The 18601-nt window shown below is 44.7% G+C and overlaps 2 protein-coding genes across 2 annotated transcripts in view; both read left to right on the top strand.

The window, feature by feature from the left end:
- The window catches only part of TP53BP2 (tumor protein p53 binding protein 2), a 64573-nt gene extending 58818 nt beyond the window's left edge, over window positions 1-5755 (top strand). Inside the window, exon 19 of the transcript XR_011903075.1 lies at window positions 5713-5755. The gene's annotated coding sequence lies outside the window, so the exon portion shown is untranslated. The remainder of the gene's footprint in view (window positions 1-5712) is intronic.
- Window positions 3853-18601, top strand: part of CAPN8 (calpain 8) — a 29071-nt gene continuing 14322 nt past the window's right edge. Inside the window, exons 1-7 of the mRNA XM_072332217.1 lie at window positions 3853-4089; window positions 5713-5782; window positions 13165-13283; window positions 14083-14216; window positions 14808-14976; window positions 15796-15879; window positions 18127-18212. Coding sequence (XP_072188318.1) covers window positions 3853-4089; window positions 5713-5782; window positions 13165-13283; window positions 14083-14216; window positions 14808-14976; window positions 15796-15879; window positions 18127-18212 — 899 coding nt within the window. The remainder of the gene's footprint in view (window positions 4090-5712; window positions 5783-13164; window positions 13284-14082; window positions 14217-14807; window positions 14977-15795; window positions 15880-18126; window positions 18213-18601) is intronic.

Below are 18601 nucleotides of genomic sequence, written 5' to 3'. Positions count from 1 at the left end.
TAGCCTAGAAAAGAGGGCTGTTTTATGCTCTCCTCTAACTAGCTTCATGTGGGTGCAGAAGCTTAAGTTAGATTTGCCATACAATAGCTCTGTTTTCTTTAGCCACCTACCTGTGTCCCATAGGGGACTGCTACTGACTGCTCTAGGGGCTGCTGGCAGCATGCCCGTAGTCTTTGCCTGCACAATCATCAAGAACATCAAGTGTGCACAAGGAGGTTACATGGTCTCTCCGTGCAGACAACTAACAGAGGTCTCTTGGAGTTTCTGCAGCTAGACAGGGGCTAAGAGCACCAAAGGGATGTCCCAGATAGGATGTGCTTGCTTTTCTTTCCCTATGTTCCCATCCTCACTGAGTAATTGCAAGCAGCTCAGTGCTCCTCCACACACCTCACAGCATCTGTCTCCCTTCTAAGGGGGGGCTATAAGATAGAAGGAGACAGACTCATTAGCAGGGTTTGTTGTGATAGGACAAGGGGAAATGGTTTCAAACTAAAAGATGGGAGATTTAGATTGGATATAAGGAAGAAGTTTATAACAAATGAGAGTGGTGAGGCATTAACACAAGTTGCCCAGAGAGATGGTGGGTGCCCTGTCCCTGGAAACACTCTAGGTCAGGCTGGATGGGGCTCTGAGCACCTGGTTGAGATATATCTGTTGCTATTCATTGCAGCACAGTTGGATCAGATGACCTTTGGGGTCCCTCCCAACCCAAATGATTCTATGATTCTCTTCTCATTTGCCTTCCTGATACTCTTTCTGCCCTACACAACACACAGATATTGTGGAAATGGAAGATAAAGTCTGCCCAAAGGTCCAGGGAGTGGAGCTGGGGGCCATGCTGCTCTCCTCCCCAAGAGCACCCCCAGATGGGGATGGCTTCCTAAAGGAGAAGGCTGGCAGCAGTGGTGGTGTTTCACAACAAAGGGATTTGCTTTTCCCTTTGGGGCTGGAGGTTTCCTCACCAGCACGAAGCCCAGCCAAGGCACTGAGGGGTATTGGCAATGTCTCAGCCATCTTGTGAAATGCTCTTCCCAGCTCCTCATCCCCTGGGCCAGCCCCACTGTACTGTGGGGCTTCATATCTGGAGCAATGACTTCTAAAGAATAATGTTATGGACAAACACTGAAGGCATGTCATAGCTCACACTGGTCTGCCTAGTAATAGCCCCTCAATTTTCAGAATAAAAGGCTGCCTAGAAGCCTGTACATCCAGAACAGAAAAATGCGAGCTCTCTTTAAGTCAAGCTAATCCCTTTTCACAGCTTAGGGTCTACAATACAGATAAGCAGCTTTAATTCTCATTAGCAGAGTGCTGCAGTGCAGGAGGGCTATTTCATTTCCTTCTCATGCAGCACAGCAAAAATGGCCAGAGCCATTAGATTACTGGCAGTTTTCTTCTAAGGATTCCCACAGACATGGAACCATAATATAATAGGAAGATTCTTCTTTTCAACCAAGACGATACCTTTTCCTGGTTGGTTCTATTCTCCATTTATCTCACCCTCTTTCCATCATCAAGAAAGGCAGAAGAAATCATGAGGAGATGAAGAAAAATACGTAAGTCTCAGAAGCAACAGAAATCAGATTCAGTTTTATCTTTCTTTCTTTTTTTTTTTTCCTTATTTGTATTTCCCTTAGGGGATAACACCACTCTAGTAGCAATTTTGAAGGCTATGAAAAACCTAACCCTTTTTTCCCCCCATAGCATCATAGTCATTGTAGTGAACTGCACAGCCTCTTCTTTATATCCTCTAGGTGGTGCTTGAGCATCACTTTCTACACAAAACAGGTCATGCTGAGGCTAATCAAGCTTGGAAATGGATTTAAAGTGCTCTCCTACAGATCAGTGGGAGCAGTGATTTGTGGCGGGCACACTGGGTGGTTACCTGGTCCAGGCCTCCATCAGAGAAAATGTCCTCAGCCTCTTCCCAAATGTAAGGCAAAGGACAGGAAAAAATCCTATAGCACATTTTACTGCAATTTACAGAGATAAAATGTTACCATATTTCCTCCACTTCATACTTCAGCATGCTGGGGATGTGCGAGGTTTCACCCCTTCTGTGCCCGCTCATGTCCAGTGGCAACTGGAGATATAGAGCACACAGCATATCAAAGGTACGTCCAAAACCATGCATGGGAAACAAAGGATTCTGGATCAAATTGGGAACTCCCAAATGCCAAAGCACCTTGCTCTTCAGGAACAACATTGCCAAAGCTTATGGCAGTCACTGCAAAAGAGAAGCTGGGGGCCAAAGGAGCAGGGGATAAGAATGTTGCATAAGAATGTTGCAGAGGGGATGAAACAAGTTTTTTGCCCTACGATCAGAGAAAGAGGGTACATCTGAATTGGTCTATTTTTAAGGAAAAGACATTCTGGAAAGCAAAAACCCCTCCCTTCAGCCCCTTATTATTCAAACCTTCATTCTGATTCAATACACAAACACAAGCAGAAGTACTGAAATATAACAGAGATGAAATTCTGACCACTCTTCTTTACTCAATTACAACAGTGTTTAATTTCATTTTTGTATAGACAGAGTATATTAATTCCCACAGCTCAGCTTTCCCTACCAGCACCCACCTGGGACTGACCGGGTAATTTCATTTCCTCTTTTACATTCTTGCTTTTCAAATATTTGCAGACAAGTAATCCGGCTAGCCTCTGTTTGGGTTCTTTATCTCAACTGGCTTCTTTGCTTAGAAATTCTCTCTTCCCTTCCCCACACCTCCTGTCTAAATGTACCAAGGGGTAGTCATCAGCCATGTCCTCTTGCAAACAAAGCAACTGTTTGCCCAGCTCTGGGTAAGCAAGCAGTGGCCCTTCCTTGGGAAACCTGATGATCGAGCTGGAAAGCAGCTGGGCTCTGCAATGCAGAAAGTTGCTCCTGCTTCTCTTCTCCAGCCTACAAACTTCTGCAGCCACTGCACCGGGGAGGTGTGCACACACCTGTCAGCACAAGATGAACAGTAAGAACAGAAACCACAACTTTTTAATGTCCAAAATTTCTTCTGCACCTGAGGCTTCTTCATTTTTTGTTGTAAACATTTTATATCAAGGAAGCACCAAAAGTCTGGAAGTGCAGTGGATATGTCCCCAATTTTTATTGCTGGGAAAGGCACCAGCTTGCCTCCATTTGGCAATGCATGGTGCCATACGGTTGTCCACTTCTGGCCAAGGGCATGAACTGGATGGGATCCTTGCCTTCTGCAGGCTGTTTGGCCAAACAACTATCTCTAGTTCTATCAGCTTCACACTTTTTGTTGCTGATGAATTTATTCATATGCATGCACTATTTTCAGAGTACCAAAGACAACTTCTTTTTATTTTTTTTAAATATATTTTTATTTTTATTTTTATTCTATTTTTCCCAGGGAGATCCCCAAGTCCAGAAGCCAGTTCCTAGTGCTGATACTGCTCAACTTTTCCCTGGCTTTGGCACTCCCTTACCATGTAGGTGGTATCAGCTCTAGGTTTTGTGGATGCTCTGCCCTCCAGCAGTGTAAAGATGGATTTTGGAAGGAAGGAAAGGTCTGAAGCATCTTCAGCTGGTCACTTGGAGCAGGCCCCTGAGTCTGACACCCAGCACAGAATGCGTTTCCACATGCAAACAGGTGTGCCTGTAAAGCCACCTCTTTCCCTCACCCCCCATTAAAACTGTGCTTTAGAAATGAGCAAGGAGTTCACAAGCTTTTGAGCAAATAAGACGGCAGTGGCACAAGCCAGTGCCCACGCTCACAGGCTGGCCTCCTGCTGTCCCAGGTACATATTTGCACTTGTTGAGCCTCCTCCCATCATGCCCCACCCTGGTTACCTGCTCCATACACCTCTTCCAGACCCACAGACAGAGGCAGTATGGCTGGGCTGGCAACCAGACTGTGCCGAGAGCGAGCGGCTGCTGAGGGGCTGGGATCCTGCAGGAAGGCCCTCAGCTACTTGGGCCAGGACTATGAGACACTGCGGCAGAAGTGCCTTCAGGCTGGGACTCTGTTCAAGGACGAGGAGTTCCCTGCCTGCCCGTCTGCACTGGGATACCAGGACCTGGGACCCTACTCCTTCAAAACCCAGGGAGTAGTCTGGAAGAGGCCAACGGTAGGAATGCTGTGTCATGGCATGCTTGGCTGGGTCTGGGTGGTTAGCATTCACCTGAGCACATCCATGCTAAAAAGGTGATGCTGAATGCATGCTATTCCTTTATGTTTGGTCCACTTTTGAGTCTATCCTGCCTTACCTAAGCTCTTCTTAAAGCAGAGAAGCCTATAACTGACTACTGGGAATTGGATTCCTCCCTTTCCATCCCAGCTCCTCAGAGGTTCATGTTCAGGGTACAGTCCAAGAAGGGCACACACTCCCCATGTGCATCCAAGCAGCACAGGGTACCCCATGGCACCAACCATTGTTTGTCCATGGTCCTTCCACTGGGTACCTCAGGGAACTAAACTAACACTTCCATAAACCCTCTGCTTCGCTTCCCTCTACTTGCAACAGCTGAGAAGCAGCTGGCTGGAATATTCATTTCTCAGATATACGCATCCTGCAAATGGCCTTTCATTGAAAATAATCATTTTCATCAGGAAAGAAAAAAAAAAGGCACTGAAAGTCTTAAAACCAAAATATATGAATCAATCACAGCTTCAAAGATTATTTCTAACCTTTCATTTTTCAGTCGTTGATTTCTGTAAGTGTTTTACTCCTCCTCCATTATTTTACCTCTCCCTGAAACATCCAGGTGGTGATCGATCAATGGTTGGACTTCATAGAGGTCTTTCCCAAACTTAATGATTCTAAAGAGGAAGGAAAAAAAGGAGGAAAAGAAGATGAAAACACACCAATAACTTGCCTTCCTCTGATGTGGGGAAGGCAACAAGAGGGATAATTTTATGGCCTATTTTTTTGCTTCCCTATCTACCCAAAAAAGACAGAAAAATAATTTTACTGATTCAGTAGCTCCAAGTTTCCACCCTTGCAAGCCCAGTGGTCAAACAGCAACTTAATGGGCACTTCTGCAGCAAGTACTGTGGAAGTCCCCTTGGTTTTACACGTCTCTGGAAAACAGAAATCACCATCAACTTACTACATGCTCCAAGAAGAGGAAGAACTAGAAATGCAGTTGCGAGAAAGGTGTATGTGGTGCTTGGCAGTGGCTCAGAAGGATCAGGTGTCTAAATGTGTAGTATGTCATGTAATATGTCACATACAGCTGACAGCCAGCAGGTGCTGTGACAGATCACCAGTTTGGAGAGGAAAAAAACCCACCAAAACAACAACAATAAGATTCCACAGCACAAACTTTTCTATGTGGTAGGTAACCTGCTGCTGCCTCCTATCCACCAGGATAGCTGTGAGGCAGCCTGCAGCCGGAAAACCACAGAAGCAAGAGGTGTCTTGCTGAAATAACACCTACTGTAAAAAGGGATTGACAGTCTGAGTCTTCTTCACGCACACATAAAGAAGTCCTGGACTGCCCCTGCCTCCGTGGCCCAGCAACACAGGCATGCTCAGAGCTGGCAGCTACTGGGAAAGCAGGCATGAATTTGGGCTCCCTAGAAGCTGCCTATTGCTGTCCCTTGGGGAATGCTTGGGAGAAAGGGGAAGCTTCTCCTTAATATATCTACGTATGTTTAGTATTTTTTGAACTTTCCCATTGGAAAAATTAACAAAAAAAAAAAAAAAAAAAAAAAGGGTGATGTACACTTTGAAAATATGTTTTTTCAGGAGTTATGTGACAATCCTCAGTTCATAGTCGGAGGAGCTACTCGGACAGATGTTTGCCAAGGAGAGCTGGGTAAGTACAACACTTCTGCATTTTGTTTTATGATCTATTTATTTATCTATTTTTGTTCCAAGACAAGAAGCTTAATGTAAAAATTCCTCATCCCAGTAAGAGTCTCTCCTAAGAGTCAAGGGACACTGAGCAAGTTTTATCCTCTAGCCTGATCATAGAGGGCTTTTACTCAGGAGGCTGAGCAAGACCCAGTGTTACACAAAGAAAATACCTGGTCCCCAGGTGCAGAGCAATTGCCAGGTCACACAGCCTGAGCCAGTGATTGAGCACCAGGTGAGAAAGCATTCCTAACACAGGAAACTTAGGTGCAAGCATTGCACCTGTGTGACCAGAAGGGGTAGAACCTGGATCCACCCCTCCTCACCCTCATTTAAGGGTTAGAAGCCAAAGGAGCAGTATCTTTCTGGATAGAGGCTGCGCTCTTCTTAAGTTGTTGGAAGAGGTGAGTTAATTTTCCTTTTTTATTACCTATTATTTCTCTATAGTACCTGTGTCCCATCTGAAGGAACTGTCACCATCATCTTTTGCCATATACCAAGGAACAGAGTAGGAACTGGTTTGGTATAGGGACTGGGATTGTGATTTGCCATTTTGTGCCAAGATGAGTAAGGAACACATGAAAAAATACTACAAACCTGATGTGCTCCATTCATGCAATCATAGAACAGCTTGTGTGGGAAAGGACTTCAGAGATCATCTAGTTCTAAGCCCACACTGCAGGCAGGGTTGACAGCCCCTAAATCAGGCACTAGACCAGGCTGCCCAGGGCCTTGTCCAACCTGGCCTTGAACCAGTTGTGGATAGGACATCTACAACTATTCTGGGCAGACTGTGCCAGCACTTCACAACACTTTTAATGAGAAATCCACCACAGGCAACTTTCTCCAAACCCTTCTTGCTGAATATTCATTCTGTTTGTATGGCATTCAGTGTAGGGCTGCAAGAAGAACCGACTGCACGCAGTGTGCAAAAATGCCACTGAAAAAGGCAGTGGTGCCCAGCTCTGTGAATTGGGGCCTGATGCTGATGGGATGTCGCAGACAGCAGTCATCCTCTCCTGGCCTCATCATAGTAAAACCATCCTTTCTACCTATTTTTCTCTAGTGCTTGCCATCATTTAAGCAAAGCTGCTATGCAAATAGCTTTTATCCCCTCTCTGGTAGCTGATGCATTGGCCTCTTCCCTGTCCACGCAGCTGATAAGATCCAGCTGCAGAAGGCAGCAGCAGCAGCCTCTCCTGACTGCATCTAGAGGCAAAAAGGCTGAAACTCTTGTAATGAGAATTTGATAGATGAGACATGGAAAAATCAGCTTGTCTCTCTTCTGTGCTGCTTACTGCAGCACTCCTGACCTCACTGCTCTTCCATCCCATCCACTTTGCAGATGAGATTCAAACAATTTCTGCAAGTTGCTGGTAATAAATAATACCAGTGCTGGTCCTGTAAACATAGCACTATTAAAGTGATCGCTAAGAAATTCCCTGGTCTATATTCCAGCTGCTGGAAATAAGATGCCCAATCATACACGTGCTTCAGGATATTTATTTGGTGGATGTCAGAGCAGAGTACAGGGAATCACTTACCGTATTTTAGAGGAATTGTTCAGATAAGTAATAAAAGTGACATTTCATGTCACTTCTAATTTAGAAAGTTCCTATAATAGCAGAAAAAATCTCCACGACAACCATCCACCTGAAGTAAAACCTTGACAGCTTACAAGCTAAAGGACTAAAGAACACTGCCTGCTCTCAGGCTGCCCAGGGAGGTGGTGGAGTCATCGTTCCTGGAGGTGCTCGATGAATGTGTAGACATGCTGTTTAGGGACATTCTTTGATGGGCATGGTGGTGATTGATTGGTCAGCAGTTAGACTATATAATCTTGGAGGTCTTTTCCAACCTTAATGAGTCTATGAGTATTTGTGCTAAGCCCGGAAACTGGATGCAAATATCCTCAGACCCTTTTATCCATTATCTCCTGAATGGCTCTGTGGATTCCCAGTCCTCTGTGCTAAATGGACTTTCATTTCACAAGGCAGTACCAAACCCACCAAATAATGGTGGTGGTGGGTCTGGGCCAGAGTGGCTCCTGTGCCCCTGAGGAGGGAGCTGGCTGCTGGACCCCAAGTGTGTGTCCTGAAATATACCTCCCAAGCCTGATTCTGCTTTTGCTATGGTCTTCCTTTTGACTCTAAAAACCATTTTTAAGAGATAATATTCTCACGAAGGCAGAAAAAGCAATGAGGGGACAAATATAACCCCCCTTTGGTTCTGAAAGGCAGTTTACAATCACTTCTGCCTGCTGACCCTTTACAAAAATAAACTTCAGAATAGAGGCATGGGACTTAACTCAGTCTGAATGCAGTGCCAGGTGTTTGCTTTACATCTCAGAGGCACATTATGCTTCTTTATTTTTTTTTTAATTTGATCCAATACCTCGACTATCAAAGTGCTTGTTATTAAAGCTGTCATGTGAAATCCTTCTATTGAAACAGGCCCTGATCACATATTTACATAAGCCTCGTATGTGACCTGTTAACAAGTCCTTTAGGGAAATAGAGCCTATTTTTAATAATTTTCTGTGACATGTTCCTTTTCTTTTAAAAAATAACACTGTAGGTCTGGGTTTATGTGAACAAAAGGAACAAGAAAACCCAGAGTCAGTCTCACTCCATTAAACTTATTTCTTTGACAACAGCATAGGCTAGATGAATATCAGCTTGGGAAGTTTGATGGGAACTTGAAAGACCTGAAATATTTTAAACGTACTTTGAACCATAGCTTTTTGATAGCCTAGTAATAACTTGAAATGCACTCATAGACTTCATTGTTAGAGGTGACTTATGAAGTTTCCTTGCAGCTATGTGGATAAGTTAACCGTAGATCTGTTTGCAGAAGGTCTTGAGAAGGAAGTGGCATAAATTTAAATTAACATAAAGCTTATTCAAAAGCCTCTTCATTAAATATAGTTTTTCAGATCTGGACCAGTTACATTCATGGAGCAGTTCTTGTTCTGAAGTCTTAGAACCAGCTCAATAGGTCTGGGCTGCCCGCACAGGTTCTGCGGAGCCAATATGGCTGCCACCAAGGCACTCCAGCTGAGGATGCCCCATGGGTGTCTTGTCTGTGTCTTATCTCACAAGCAGATTGAGGAGGTTACAGGTAGACTGGAGACCAACCTGAAATCTGGAATTGATGAATCAGCAACAAGCCAGAATACAGTCAGTCCAGAAATGCTCCTGTGCTGTCTGGTCCATCTTTGAGGCACCCAGACTCTTGGCTTAACTTACTCTATCAGTAACTCAAATGAAGAGTGCAAATGCTCTGATTGCGTATGCTTTGTTAGTAACTAAACAGAAACCAAGTGCTGCTCTGCAGCAACTGAAACTAATCAGATTCCTCATTAATTTTATGGCTCCTGTGCTTGCAGTGTGCTTGGGTAAACATCAGCACGGAGGAGTTGCACAGCTCCCAAGCCAGCAAAGATTCAATGTCCACTGCAGTGACTTGGTTGTCTGTAAAACACAAAGCACGTTTGCAGTGCTGAGAAGAGAGGCAATGCAAGGAGAGGTTCTAGTTCAAGTACCCTAATAGTCAAAGTGGTGTTTCAGAGCAGGATACGCATGTGTTTGTGTGTATATAAATGTAAATGTTTAGACACGCACAGCTGGTTTTCACATTCAACCTCTACACCACAGGCTCAAGGTCATAATTGCTCGTTTCAAATTAAGTAGAACTGGACTTCACAAGCATTACGGATAGCTTTGGATCCGGGAATCGGGCATGTTCAGCAGTAGCAGCAGTAAACAATGTAACTGGCACTTGTTTGAAACTTTTGTTCATGAAATACGAGACTGAGCAGGAAGCAGTGAATGTGCCCACAGGTGATTTAGCCTCATACAGCTAACGCTGAGGAGTTTCCTCTTAATTTATTTCTAGAAGCTAAAAGGGTACAACTTCAAGTGAATGTTGTGAGCAAAAATGCTTTCTGATACTGTCATTTTTCTGACTATAATTGTATAGGAAACACATCCTGATTACATATTTAATTCAGTGACCTGTTGGCCTCATTTCTTCTCCCTTCCAGAATTCACTTTTTAGGAAAGGAATGAAATGCTTTGCTCACAATTTGAGAAATGACTTATAACCTGTAGCTATTATCGGGACAGGTCTTTGTGGTCCTATATCAGCTGCCTTTCTGGGGACGCTGTACTGCCATGCTACACTGCAGGCATAGCTGCAAACTGAACTATTCAAGCTGCTGTCAGCAAAACAATGCTGAACTCTGGGGGAAAAAAAGGAACACTTAATGGAAACTTGTACTTATAACAAGAACAACGAAAACACCAGACAACAAAAACCTAGGAATTTGTCATTGAGAAGGGCTGAGAAAACTTACTAATAAGCACAAATCCCATTGAGGTGTATGAGAAGAAGCGGTTTGTGCAATTTAGGTTTCATCTTGGTTGCTCTTTAATATGGACAGCTTCTTCTATCCTCTTTAATTTGTGTTAAAGCCAGCGTCACTGGAACCTGAAGGTAACGCATTGTCTGTGTATAAAATGGTTCCAAACCATTTGTATCTGAGCATCCCTTGCAAACCTTCCTGTTTTACCAAGTTACTGCACAGCAGCTAATTCCCAGCTGACTCCCTTCAGGGGACGCAGTTAATAGCTGTTCTGCCACAGTCTTAGCAAAAGGTATTAGGACCCCAAGTAAGGCTTAGAGATAGGACTCTGAATTGCTCAGGGCTGGTAAAGCAATTCTTAAAGCCATGTTTCCCACTTAGAATTCTTCCCAAGCCAGCTTGCCCCTAATGCTTCCCAGGAAGACAGATTGCATGGTGTGTTTGTGGCAGGCCAATGTCTTTCAACCTCTCAGATGCTAGGAAGTTAATTCATACTGTAAGAAAGCCATGAAGGATTTCATGCTGCATTTGGCATCTCACAGGAGTGAGATTCTGAAAGCGTTCAGTTCTGAGTCAGGGAAGTAAATAACACATTTAAGGAAACCCCTCTCATTTCACTGACTCTTCTAATTATGCATCAAACATACACCCTCCTCAGCAAAGCCTACGGCAGTTCCCTTTCCACCAGCTGTAAAAAATTGTAACCAGAAAGAAGAAACCAGTTACATTTTGGGAAAGCACTAACTCTTTGCTACAGAGCTCCTCTGGTCTCACATGGGGCAGAGGGACACAACAGGGGACACTAGGAATCCTGCTCTACTCTACCTGGTAGCAGCCTTCTGTTCAGCAAAAGAAGCTCAAGGAAGTGGTAAAAATTAGATCTGCTGGCCTAACCTTATAAGGCTTTTCATCTTCCTTCTTTGATGACCCACTGCTCAGACTTAGAGTGCTATTTCGACATTGACAGGGAAATGTAGAAATTAAAACAGCATCAAGCACACAGCTGTATGCCAATAAAAGCCTCAGACAAAGGGGTACATAGCAGGTTGGAATATTTTTAGTCTCACTTTTCCCCCTACATCTATGTTTTCTTGGGAGAGGAACTGTTTCGATCCTTTCAACCCCTCCCTCAACCTGCACTCTCCCAGTTCTATTTGTTTCATATGTGCATACCTAAGGCTAGGAGGAACCTTCCAAGCCAGTGAATTGAGTCCTCTCCTACTGAAAGCAAAATAAGTGGGTTGAAAAGGAATGTCATAAGTTTTTTGGTCGTGGTCATTTTAGGGGCTGATGCTATTGGACTTTTCTATATGCACAGCAGCCACATTTTACAAATTCCACTTTAAACATCTCATGACCCTTTTATTCTGATTTAGCCTTCCTCTTTTTTCTACCTTTTTTTTTCCCCCTCAAAGTGGCATTTATCCTTTCTCACAGTTCCTCTTCAAACTTTGCTTGTATAGGAGGAGTAGCACAGGTTTTTTTTAACCTCTTCTGATAGGAAATGCAGGTGGTTGGGATAAGCAAGTAGCTCAACCATCTTCTACCCCCTTCCAGCTTAAATGTTATTACCTGAGTGGCAACCAGGATGGCACAGGGCAGTGCCAGGGAAGAGTATGGAGTCGTTACATGCTACATTTCCCATTGGAAATGCCTGTACCACACACATTGGTTGGATGAGGGTTTTGCACCTCTATTGAATTAGCCAGCTCAGGTGACTACAGGTTATTGCAGGAGGAGGGAACTTCTTCATAGGTGTTTCTCAAGTCTCTGTCTGACTGGGAGCAGCTGCTTCTGGTTCAGCTCATAGGAGGCACCTGAGTACCTCCTGGTGGGGTACATAGGCAACAGAAACCATCCAGCACTGGGTAAGTTCTAGAATATTGTCTTAGGATTTAGAGTAATTGTGGTACTAAAACAAAAAGCCCAAGTCAATATAAATAGTTAACTATCACTTTAAGATATTAATTCATTATACAGATTAAACTTTCTTTGGTTTCTCTATCAGTTTACTTTCAATAAAGTAAGAGTTATTATGCCAGTTAATTCTGCAGCATAATATGCATCTATGCAAAGAAACTGTGTCTTGGCAGAGATAATCAGTGGGGAACCAGGGCAGATTTATCACCCTCAGAGCAATTTTATTTTCCGAGGCTTTGAGCAGGCCTCAGAAATTAACACTGAAGCCACAAAAGGGCTTCCTGCTCTTTGATAAGCAAATACACTAAGAAATCCATAGATCTCTGAGTTTCCCAGTAGCAAGTGAAGGCTTTCACCTACCCAACACAACAAGCAAGCTACAGCTGTAAGACAGCCAGCCTCCAGTAAGGGCACATGCCCCTCCTTTCCAGGATAAGCAGTGAGCCAAAGGGGGGGCTCACTTGCTTCCAGAGTTCCCACTGCACTTCTGTTTCCATCTGACTCACAAGTAGAGTTGAAGTAATAATCCTAAGAGCTGGTTCAAGCCCAGTGGAAGGGCTAACACACACACATGTGCGCATCTGCTTCTCCCAGGTACATTGGCTTGGGGCTAGTTGAGGTAGCACAGGTCATTGACTCTGTGCTGCTCAGCCAGGCTTTGCAACCCACAAAGTGAAATTTCCTTTGTCTTGGCTCTGCTCTTGGACTCCTGAAGGTACTAAAAATCTCAGCTAAAATAGCCTGCTTTCAGAGACTCATTAAAAAATCAAAACAGCAAAGCTCAATTTAGACCACTAAAGTTACCACTGTGATCACCGTCAGAGGCCCTGCAATACCTGTGTGGTCTGGGTGAGTGGAAACTGAGCAAAAGAGAAACAGCACAACACAAAATGAATGAATTGCTGAACCAACACTGAATCAATCTGGCAGGACCTTACAGAGCACTTAATGCTGGTGCTTTGATCTACGTGGGAGCATGATATACTGGTGTAGGGAACAGCTCAACAAGACGCTATTCATTAATAAACTTTTCCACTGTGGATCATGTGTGTTTGCAGGTGACTGCTGGCTCCTGGCTGCCATTGCATCTCTGACTTTGAATCCAGATATTCTGCACCGTGTTGTTCCTAAGGCTCAGAGTTTCCAGGAGGACTATGCCGGGATCTTTCATTTCCAGGTAACTGTCTGGTCAGGGTATTGAGAATAAAAGAGGAAAGCCATAGTATTCCCTTCTCCTTCCCCTACCTCCACCCCACCACAAGCTGAGTATTAATAATTACACCATGTAAATAACATTGATGGAGGGGAGAAAAGCAGAACAGAGTTTACAGCAGTTTCTCACAAAAGTTTCTCCTATGTGCAGCAGCTAGAGGCAGTTTTCCTGTTTTCCCAGGCTAACACAGGCTCTTTCTCATAGACCAGCTGCCTGTGCAGGCCATGATCTGCATTTTTCCGATCATTCTCCTGCTCAACTCAGCAGAGAGGATGTCATCTAAATTATTCTCTTTCCTTTCCCTCCATGACTGTGACAAATTCTGGAGAAAATGCTTTATGTGCTCAGGCAAAAATGACTATTAACAGTGTTTCATACACTTGCCAGTACTTTTAGAAGGGACCAGCAGTCTCAAGTTCTTCCTCTTTTGGGTGATTTTTCCCTGCAACATTTTTAGGGTGGCATGACTTTTTTTCAGTGGATAGTAGACAAGAGAAGTAGACTTTCAAGCTTTCTGTCTGTTTGCTAGCTTTCTGGTCCCTCCATCATGTAAGCCATGCATGGAGAACAGAACACATGCTATGCACAAGAAGCTGCTGTTGATGTTACCTATCAACTCTTTGACACAGTGTTAAGGAGCCTACTCAGCATTTCACAGGTCTAGGAAGAACTTGCTTCAATGACACAGCAGAGGAAGATAGTAGCATAGAGTAACAATGCGCACACCAGCCCTGACTACCTCTTCCTCTCTTCTTCTCATCAGTTCTGGCAGTACGGAGAGTGGGTGGATGTGGTGGTAGACGACCGGCTGCCCACCAAGAATGGAGAGCTGCTCTTTGTGCATTCAGAGGAAGGCAATGAGTTCTGGAGTGCACTGTTGGAGAAGGCCTACGCCAAGTATGTGGCTGGATGGGAGACAGTGATCCTGGGTGTGCGGAAGTGGATGGGATTAGAGACAACACTTAAAAGCATTATCTGTTCCGCTATTCCTTTTTTACAGTTTCCTCTAGGTTCAGACAGGATATCGCCAAGCTTCTGTTTCAAGGGGCCCCAGGTCACAATGTTGATCAGATGTACCAATAGGTATTACATTATAAGCCCTTATTTCTGAAGCACACATATTTTCCTTTCAGTATTTGAAGGGCTGCTACAGGAAAGATCTGGACAGATTCAAGAGTTTGTGGTGATAAGGCAAAATGGTTTTGAACTTAAAGAGCGTAAAAATAGGTTGGCTATAAGGAAAAGGTCTTTCACAATGAAAGTAGTGGCACAGGATGCCCTGAGAGGTAGTTGGTGCCCTGTTCCTGGAGACACTCAAGGTCAGGCTGATCAGGGCTCTGAGCAAACCGATCTGCTGTAGATGTCCCTGTTTGTTTCAAGGGAGTTGGACTAGATGACCTTTAAGGGTACTTTCAAACTCTAAGGCTTCTGTGATTCTGTCCTTGCAAGTGGAGATGGCCTCACACAGCTCTGTTATCTCTCCTGCAGGCTGAATGGTTCTTATGAAGCTCTGGCTGGAGGGTCCACTATAGAGGGGTTTGAGGATTTTACTGGAGGCATCTCTGAATCCTACAACCTGCGGAGAGCTCCAGCAAACCTGTACCAAATCATCCAGAAGGCCCTGAGGGCTGGATCACTGCTCGGCTGTTCCATTGATGTAAGAGGCTGCCACTGCTTTACTTTCCTTGCTCCTCCAGGGTTTTGTCCACATCATACTTGGATTCATGTAGGTATAGGTGTGAAGGTCTGGATTAAAAGCAAACTACAATCAGTATGAGTCTTTTATTGATTTCAGTTACAAAAATGTTGGACAAGGCTCTAAATAACCAGATCTCTTTTTACAAGACTGTCTCTTAAAATGCTTAGAGCTGTGACCTTGGGACAGGTCTTCCTGATCCCCATTCTCACTCAGTGTCTTTCTTCATTCAAATGGTGTATCATCAGCTCCAGATGCTGAACTGGCTAGACACAAACCATTTTGAGGTACTTTGTTGTACACTGTACTCTGATTTTGGCTTTGTTTTTCAATTAAAAATATCATTGGCACCTATCATACTAAATCTCTTATGTTACTGTTCAGTCTGTATATGTTGTGGAAACTCCATACCTTTCATATCCTGTTTTATAATCTCATTTCAAATCCTAGTTCAAGCAAGGCAGTTTGGAGCTGAGTTGATGTGAACACATCTCTGCAGGTGACTGGGTCTGTCACCTGAGCTGGGAACTGGCTCTAGATTTAAGTTTCATGGTACATCCTTGAGTCTCTGCTGTGCTAGGACTGTGTATTCAAGGCAGGAAGCTCTGGAGGTGAACTCTTGCCATGATTCCTACCTCTATTTTATATACTTTGCATTGGGAACGTTGATATTCATTGTGCATTATCACCTTAGGTGTCTTCTCCTGTATTAATCTGCTCATGAAAGCTGTGTCTATACACAATACATAGCCCTAAGTCAGTATACTTTTCTTGTCTCAGATAACTCGTGCATCTGAAACAGAAGCAATCACAAGTCTGAAGCTGGTGAAGGGACATGCATATTCTGTGACTGGGACAGAAGAGGTAAGCCAGCTTCTCCACAGTTCATCCAGCTTGACTGAAGTGTTTCTAGCTGCCATTATACAGAACAACCTGCAACGCTTCAGATTTCTGATGTCTTTCTGTGACTGACCAAATTAAAATGCTGCACATTCTTGTGCCACATGGGATGGGAGTGTGTGCTTTGCTGATCAGCTCAAATGGAAAAGGACTCAAAGCCTCTTTAGTAAACAGCTCCATCAGTCTCACCTGCCTAACCTGCCCTAGATATTCCTACTTCTCTGGAACTGGAGTCATTACAGAGATGTCTCTGATAAATAATCTCTTTACAACCTTGCTGTGTTGTGCATTGCCTTTTGAGGATGAGGACATTCTGCTGTTCACAGAATCACAGAATCACAGAATTATAGGGGTTGGAAGGGACCTCTAGAGATCATCGAGTCCAACCCCCCTGCCAAAGCAGGCTCCCTACACCACGTCGCACAGGTAGGCGTCCAGGCGAGTCTTGAATATCTCCAGAGAAGGAGACTCCACCACCTCCCTGGGCAGCCTGTTCCAGTGCTCCGTCACCCTCACTGTAAAGAAGTTCTTGCGCACATTCGTGCGGAACTTCCTATGCTGGAGTTTCAGCCCATTGCCCCTAGTCCTGTCCCCACGCACTACTGAAAAGAGACCAGCCTCGCCACTATAGCTCCCACACCTCAGGTATTTATAAACCTGGATCAAGTCCCCTCTCAGCCTTCTTTTCTCAAGGCTAAACAGACCCAGTTCCCTAAGTCTCTCCTCGTAGGGGAGATGGTCCAGGCCCTTCACCATCTTTGTGGCCCTCCGCTGGACTCTTTCCAAGAGATCCCTGTCTTTTTTGTACTGGGGAGCCCAGAACTGGACACAGTATTCCAGATGAGGCCTCACCAGGGCAGAGTAGAGGGGGAGGATCACCTCCCTTGACCTGCTGGCTACGCTCTTTTTAATGCACCCCAGAATGCCATTGGCCTTTTTGGCTACAAGGGCACACTGCTGGCTCATGGCCAACCTGTCGTCCACCAGGACGCCCAGGTCCCTCTCAGCAGAGCTCCTCTCCAGCAGGTCTTCCCCCAACCTGTACTGGTGTATGCAATTATTTCTACCGAGATGCAAGACTCTACACTTGCTTATGTTAAACCTCATCCGGTTTCTTACTGCCCAGCTCTCCAGTCTGTCCAGGTCTCTCTGAATGGCTGCACAGCCTTCAGGCGTGTCAGCCAATCCTCCCAGCTTCGTGTCATCAGCAAACTTGCTGAGGGTGGCCACTATCCCCTCATCAAGGTCGTTGATGAAGATGTTGAACAAGACTGGACCCAGCACAGACCCCTGGGGGACACCACTAGTCACAGGCCTCCAGCCAGACACCGCACCGCCAATGACAACCCTCTGCACTCTGCCAGTCAGCCAATTCTCGATCCACTTCACCGTCCACTCATCTATCCCATACTTCCTCAGCTTTGTTATAAGGATGTCATGGGGGACCGTATCAAAAGCCTTACTGAAATCAAGGTAGACTACATCTACCGCTCTCCCCCCGTCCACCCAGCTAGTGACATCTTCATAAAAGGCCACCAGGTTGGTCGAGCACGACCTCCCCTTGGTGAACCCATGCTGAGTACTCCTGATAACCTCCTTTTCTCCCAGTTGTCTGGAGATGGCATCCAGCACAAGCTGTTCCATCACCTTCCCTGGGACAGAGGTGAGGCTGACTGGCCTATAATTACCCGGGTCATCCTTCTTGCCCTTTTTGAAGACTGGGGTGACATTGGCCATCCTCCAGTCTTCAGGCACCTCCCCAGTTCTCCAAGACCTTTGAAAAATTACAGAGAGCGGCTTAGCAATAACCTCCGCCAGCTCTCTCAGCACCCGCGGGTGCACCCCATCAGGTCCCATGGATTTATGGACATTAATGTTTCCTAAGCACTCACGGACCACCTCTTCCCTGACTAAAGGGAAATCTCCCATTCCCCAGATTCTCTCATCAACTGTTCTATTGCTGATGTTTTTCCTTGCAGGTTGCTTTCATTATATGAAATGGTGAGTGTTGCAGCTAATGGCTCACTTGGTGGCACAGGATAATGTAAAAATAAGAGTGAAAGACGTCTAGGTGTCTTTTAACTATTGGAAATTGTAATGGACTGCATCACTCAAGTACAAATTGTGTTTTATCCTCAACTGAAAAGTAATTGCTCCATGATGACTGGAGTAATGGGAGTGCTGAAGTTCTGTTTGTTGTTGATCTTTTAGGTCTATTACCGAGGACGGCCAGAGAAACTTGTGAGACTTAGAAATCCCTGGGGTGAAGTAGAATGGACTGGAGCGTGGAGTGATAAGTAGGTGTCTGTATGCTCCTGCCTTTCCCTCTTCTATGTATTTTGGTATCCTTTGAAAATTAAATTGAGATTATGCAGTTTAATCAAATCACAAAGCACATTTAGGAAAGATGGTAAGCACTATTAATTCATTAACAAGGCTAGATATTGATCTGTTCTGCCCAGTGGACATTCTTCCCTGCCTCAGGCGGAGCTTTCTAATAAGAGAGGACAGGCCATGTTTTAACCATGGGTAGTCCAATGTAATTCATGCCATTTCTCAAGATGACTTTTCTCAGAAGATCCCACTGGTGCTACCAAGACCTTAGCAGGACAGGCAAACCAATTCCATTGCTGGAAAACACAGCAAGGCTACACTGCTGTGCCCCTAAGTCAGCTTTGAGGTTTTG

The sequence above is a fragment of the Excalfactoria chinensis genome, chromosome 3 (assembly GCF_039878825.1).
Source record: "Excalfactoria chinensis isolate bCotChi1 chromosome 3, bCotChi1.hap2, whole genome shotgun sequence".
In the NCBI taxonomy this organism is placed as follows: Eukaryota; Metazoa; Chordata; class Aves; order Galliformes; family Phasianidae; genus Excalfactoria; species Excalfactoria chinensis.
The sequence above is the reverse complement of the archived record's forward strand: the minus strand, read 5'-3'. Positions and strand labels throughout refer to the sequence as shown.